The sequence below is a fragment of the Aquila chrysaetos genome, chromosome 17, assembly GCF_900496995.4.
Source record: "Aquila chrysaetos chrysaetos chromosome 17, bAquChr1.4, whole genome shotgun sequence".
NCBI lineage: Eukaryota > Metazoa > Chordata > Aves > Accipitriformes > Accipitridae > Aquila > Aquila chrysaetos.
Window position 1 is genome coordinate 14,474,003 of NC_044020.1, and position 6,192 is coordinate 14,480,194.

Sequence of the window (6,192 nt, forward strand, 5' to 3'; positions counted from 1 at the left end):
GTAAAATGCACTTCTGAATCCATGTAGCTACAGCTAGTTTTGTTTAGTCCGTCTTTAGAGGAAACCTTTAAATATCCTGGCTGCTAACCACATTGTGTGGTTTGCCTAAATTCTCCTGCATGACTTCATCTGCTTTGTGTATATCTGAATGGTTTAGTCTGGAAGACTGAATTTGAGAGGTGGGCAGAACACTTCTAGGGCCAGATTCTCTGTGGATACATGGTGACGTGTATGTTGTTAAAATCTAGCATGTTTAAGAATCCTTGAAATAAGAGCTCAGGCAGCTTGACTACTTGTTTTGCAAACCAAAGTCCTTGAGAATTGTGCTTGTGCCTAGTAAATGGACTCGGTGCTTTTCCCATTGATTTCTGTGCTGTTTTAAAACTTTAGATGCTCCTTGAGTGCTTTTCTGTGTAGGTCTGATTCTGCTGCCTACAACAGGTGATTTATTCCTTGTATACAGGGATTGCTTGAACTGGCAGAGTGTAACTTTTTTTTATTAATGGACTGATGGCACAATGTGTAACAAGGTGTAAGCTGCTTGCAAGGGTTTGTTTCTTGTGCTCCATGCCCTTCTGAAACTTTGGGCTAATCTACAGCTGAACTAAGTACTTAGCCTAATCAAAACAAGAATAGGTCACTGCAAAGGTAATGCTTGTTTGTGTAGTTTCTGGGCAGGGGCATAAAATGATTCTCACCTCATGATTAGTTCTGTTTTTTCTGACCTGTTGTGCCGCTGTTACTGAGTGGCTTGACTTTGTGGGTTTTCCTGTTAATATCTTGGCTCTGCTTTTCTACTTAATGTGAAAATCACTGGTAAATTTGCACACATATGTTCTGTGAACCATCTGTTTTGTCAGCTGCTGAAGAGGATGTTTTCTTGATGCACCTTGGTCTAGTTTATATGGTGTCATCGTTTTAGAAGCTTGATTGTGTGCATTTTCTAAGCATGAATTACTTGAAGTTTTCCTACTTTATAACAGCAGGCTGCTGCTGTGACCTCAGTGCTTCTTTTTAGAAGAAAAAGAGAAAAGGGGAGAAGAAAGAAATACATTCCCAATGACACAAGCTCTCTTTTGCCTGAAATTTTTGAGGAATAATGTCTTTGCAGTCACTGCTTCTTAATGCAACTATTTAGATCTTGTGTGGGAACTTTACTAGGAGGTTTGGTCTCAAAATTCACTTGGATGCTTTGGACACTTGTGTGTGTGATGTAAAAATAACCAGTGATTTCATTGAGATTAAAGCCCAGAATATTTCAATTAAGCACAGCTAATTAAAATAAATTTTCTCCCCATGTTATTTTAGTGAAGGGAACAAATACAGGAAGATGCTCCAAGTTGCATAAGTTGACTTTTCCTCCCTTTTTTTCTTCCCTTCTCCCTCATTTGAAAGTGGAAATTAATATCCTGTATCTAGTAATTCTGAGAATAGTACCGTAGGCTAGATGCTATAAACTTGCTTTTCAGAAATCAGATATGGGCAAACAGTGATCTTTACACTGGAAGAATTAAATACTAATTCTTAAGATGGCTTGTGTGAGAAGCTTTGCATAGAGAATTTAGGAGAAAAATTAACCTTGGTATCCTGCCTTTTTAAAGAGGCTTTTTGTATTCATTGCTCGGCAGAAGTTGTTTCATGTTGGAGGAGCACATGTGGACTCTAATCCTCTTTTGTGATGCATAAGTTGGGAAGATGAGGAGAATGTATTGTCCTTAATGTCCTGTATTAAAGGAAAGGTATAGTCTCCAGGGCAATCTCTTCCTGTTTATTTCACATGTGTAGATTGAAAAATGAAGAAACTGTCTTCATCTTGATGGGAATTCCCTCCTTTAGATGTTCCTAAAGCACTAACCAAGCTGTGGTCTAGCTGGGAATTGACCCTTGGGTAGCTGGTCATGTTGATGGAGGCCAGAACATGTCCTTGACTGTTTTAAGACTAGATAATCTCAGAAATAAGGGTGAGCTAGGCAGACAATTAGGAAGCTGTTCATTAGATGCAACTGTTTTTTTGGGTTTTTGTTTTTTTTTTTTGTCTTTGGCAGGCATATCTGACGAGGACATCATGAATGTTACTCTCCCAACTGGTGTGCCCATACTTCTTGAACTTGATGAGAATCTGCACCCTCTGGGCCCTCACCGGTTTCTGGGTGATCAAGAAGCTATCCAAGCTGCCATCAAAAAAGTGGAAGATCAAGGGAAAGTAAAATCTGCTGAGAAGTAAAATCCCACTAACACATCTGTTTTCGAAGTGTGGTAATAAGTGATGATTGATGTATGACTGCTAGGTTGCACTGTGTGAAAGTCTCAATTTCAAGCACTAAATAATTGGAAGGGACAGTTGTTGTCTCGGGTAGGTAGATTAACCCTCTGCCTTTCAAAAACTGGAATTTAAATCTCAGCATGAGGTTACAGATACTGAAAAAAGAAATCAAGAGATTGTTCAGGTAATGGGAACTTGCAGGGCAGTCTGCCCCAGATCTAGAATTGAGGGTGGCCCAGTACAGAAATAAAGGGATATGTTATTGGTGTCTACCAATAATCAGTCCTGATCTGTTAAGGGGAAAAGCACCAGCTTACAGAACTAATTAAGTCCAGGTTGTTATAGGCACTAAAACTTCCTCATTGATAAAATGGCACCAGGTAACAGAGTTGCATCATTATTCTGTGTCAATGGCCATGACAGTTTGTTCTGGATGGAGTTCCTTCAGTCTTTCAGAAAACTTTCAGCTCTACAACTCTTTGCCTTTGTTATTTTGAGTCTTCCAAGGCCAGTTTGTGGTCCAGAGGAGAATTTTGTAGAGATGTTCAGACTGTTATAGTTACTGTAGTTGTCTTTTGTTACACTATATTCCAATTTTAAGGAATCTAGAAGGAATCCCTTTTCCTCCACCATCTTTGCAAAGCCTAGCATGACTGCATTTTTCTGGCTTGCAATAATAGGATTTAACTCAGACTTTAGTCCACAAACTAAGCACAAAGGTTTCCTGCTCAATGTTTAAATTATCACTTTGCTCTTAGCGAGTGACCTGAATAGCTTTGAAACACTTCAACATGTACTAGAGGTTTGATCATCTCTTAGCCAAGTTGTTAGAATAATTCCTGCTTACCTCAGTAAAACTGGATATAGGAAAATCCCCCTCTGTGCTTTTCTGAGTTGCAAAGATTTTTTGATAAATGTGCTCCACGGAAGTATTACTGTGGCATTCTCTGTATCAATTTCTCTGGAGGGCTGGAAGAGATGCATAAAGCATGTAAGATGTGTTACTAGGTGCAGCTCATTCAGCCATCACACTGGTAGGGAAGGATATTCTGCCATGCCTGAAAGTGTTCTCCTGTAAAACTCTCCTCACAATCATAGCTTGATTCCTGCTGAGTGTGGCCTTGCTGTTGTGTTCAGCACTAAATTTGAATAGTTCATACTGTGGTTGAGTGTAGTGTAGCATGTATGGCAGTTTGTTCTCTCTATGTACACAAGCATCAGGATAGTTCCAGTTTTGAAGATGTGCTCTAATCTTACTTACCAATGTTAAACTTACTTAAATTTAGATTTGACCCAGTGTCTCAACAGCTGAGCATCTGGATTCTGACCTCAGTTACCAACATGGGTGGCACTTGCGTATTTACTGTTTGAGCTGAAGGTGTTCTCAGCGTGGCCCAGCTACAAATCTCAAGAGAAGTTGATGACAATTTCCCTGGTATGATGATAGTATAAACTTTTAAAATCCTAGAGTAGCTGCATCTTTGCGGTGAGCAGCTCTGTAGCTCACTTCATAAAGTGTGAAAGGATGTTTTTTTCCTTTGAGGAGAGCAATGTGACAGTGTGGTGTGGCTCTGACAGTCTCCCTGCTATATGGAGGTATGCTTTCCAGATCTGATGCCAGCTCACACTAGTGTAGCACATACTCCATAAAAGACCTCTTGCTAGATAGTAGTTTCTCTTGCATGAATGATGCTTGGGCTTCTCTTTGGTTTTGTTTTTGTAGCCCTTGCAGTAGGAACAAAGTTAGAATGTTTCTCTTTGAAACATAAAGCTGGTAGGTTTCCTCTTGCTTTGTATGGGCAAGAATATTTCAGTGTTTTTCCTCTGAAATATTATTAGCAGCTTCCCTGCTACTCTATTTTACACTGACTTACTCCTTTCTGGGTTTTTAGTTTTCTGTGCATAGAGTAACTCTGAATCTTAGTTGATACTTTATAAGTCAGTGTTATGGAGTTAGATTGTTGATCAGCAAATGTTCACCTGTCAATGCCCTGAGGAGGGCCACTGGCACTCAGGTGATTAGATTCTTCCCCAAACATTCAATAATGTGTGAAGTTCAGTATCAAGTAAAAACTACTGTAGAGTTATTAACAAGGCAAGCAGAGCCACCTGTTGTCAGTGGGAACTGCATGCATCCAGATATGTGGCTTACAGGCCTTGGCTAACAGTGCCCATATCCCTTTGGTATTGTGGCATTGTAACTTAGAACTTCAGGACTTGAGATGTAGCTGGAGTATTCTCCTAGCGAATTCATGATCTCTTCTCGGGATGGAGTGAGGAATGGAAAGGTGGATAAGTGAATGTAGAGAGCATTAATATTTCTTCTTGCAGCTGAATGGATGAAATTACCTGAAAACAACCTTTCAGAGAGTCATGGATGGTAAGAAAAGCAGTGTGATGTTTTCAGGTGGCACTGTTTCTACAGTGCTGCTTGAGACATGAATAGTGACAGTGCCCTGGGAAGTTTGACTTCATTTGCTTTGGTTGTGACTCCGAAGGATTTTATGTGCACATCTGGCAGCAATACCGCCTTGCAAAAGTATCATATGGAACCAACTGGGGATTTCATTGTGCTCTTTAAGATTATTTTAACACCTTGCAATGCTTGATTCTGAATAGCCTTCTAATTAAATTCCTCATTGATAAAACATGTATATTGAAGAACAGAAACCAACTTCCATCAGCAGTGGCATAAGGATGCCTGATCTTCAGGCGTAGCTACATTAGAGAGAGAGAAATGAGAATCTTGCTGGTGACTCTAGAAATCAGTGGTTGGAAAACATTTTCCCCATGTTTGATTGAATATGCCTCAAAGTCCTATAAGGTAACTGGTGTTTCTACAGTTGACATTATGGATGTGGTCATTTAGTTTGTTTATGCGTTTTTAACTTGTGGTTCAGTAGCAGTAGTAGCTCTAGAATCCTCTTGAAAACCTTTGTAAATATGGTGGAGCTGGCAGGTTCTTTGTAACTCAATAAATTCACCTGAAGTAGAATTTAACTTGGCTTCAGTCTTTCTTCCTTCTACTCCCTTCCCCTTTGTCTCCTTTCCACTGCTGATAGGTAAATAAAACTGTGACCTTCAGGGTCTCAGAACTCATCAAGCAGTCGTTGATCACATATCATGCAGTCAGTTGGGTAAAAATAGTGTTAGAGCAAACACTGCCTCATGTTTACATATAAAGAAATTGGGCTGGAGGGGAATATATACCTGTTTGAAACCATGGGGGCATTTGCATAGGAACATCAAATTAAACATTTAGTTCCAGAACAATGGAGCTAAAATCTTCACTGTTTCCCACGCTTGCTTTTCTTTTTGATAAGAAGCATTACTTTTTGATGGTCTGTTTAAAATTGTAACTTCTGGAGACAAAGCCAACCCCTTCACTCTCCAAAGTACACTGGTGTCAAGTAGAGTTGTGACTTGAATGACAAGTGCAAGGAACTGCAAGCCTGCTGAGGACTGTTTCTTGTTATTGACCTTCATGCAGAAGGCCTTGGATAGTGGGAAGCAGTATAAAGGTCCTAAAAAAGTTGAACATTCAGGTAGAAATGGGGAAGACAACTGTATGGCTTAAAACAAAAGCACACAGAAGAAACTGACTTTTTTTTAAAGTTGGTCTTATGATCATGTTGAGAGTGGGGAATGGAACAGATGTCTCAGCCATTTGTGTACTGATATTTAACATTTTGCAGTTAATGTGGGAGTGCTGCCAGCCAATTCAAAGTTGTATTGGTATTATAAGGTGTATTTCCCCCCCTTCCCCAGTCACCTTTTGTACTTTCCCTTGGCTAAATTCTGCCTTAGTTATACCTTAGATTCTTCCCATGTCATGTTTACTGTTTCCCAGGTTGGGAAAAGACCATCTAAAGACTAGCTTGGTTCAGTCCCCCATCCCTTTTTTTTTTTTTCCCCTCCTCTCTCTCTTA

General features: G+C 39.8%; 1 protein-coding gene across 4 annotated transcripts in view; it reads left to right on the forward strand.

Moving 5' to 3' along the window:
• BPGM (bisphosphoglycerate mutase) overlaps positions 1-5,263 on the forward strand; it is a 39,000-nt gene extending 33,737 nt beyond the window's left edge. For all 4 annotated transcript variants that reach the window (XM_030040344.2, XM_030040343.1, XM_030040342.1 and 1 more), the window contains one exon: positions 2,046-5,263. In XM_030040344.2, coding sequence (XP_029896204.1) covers positions 2,046-2,224 — 179 coding nt within the window. In that variant the 3' untranslated portion in view covers positions 2,225-5,263. The remainder of the gene's footprint in view (positions 1-2,045) is intronic.
• Positions 5,264-6,192: the final 929 nt, after the last annotated feature.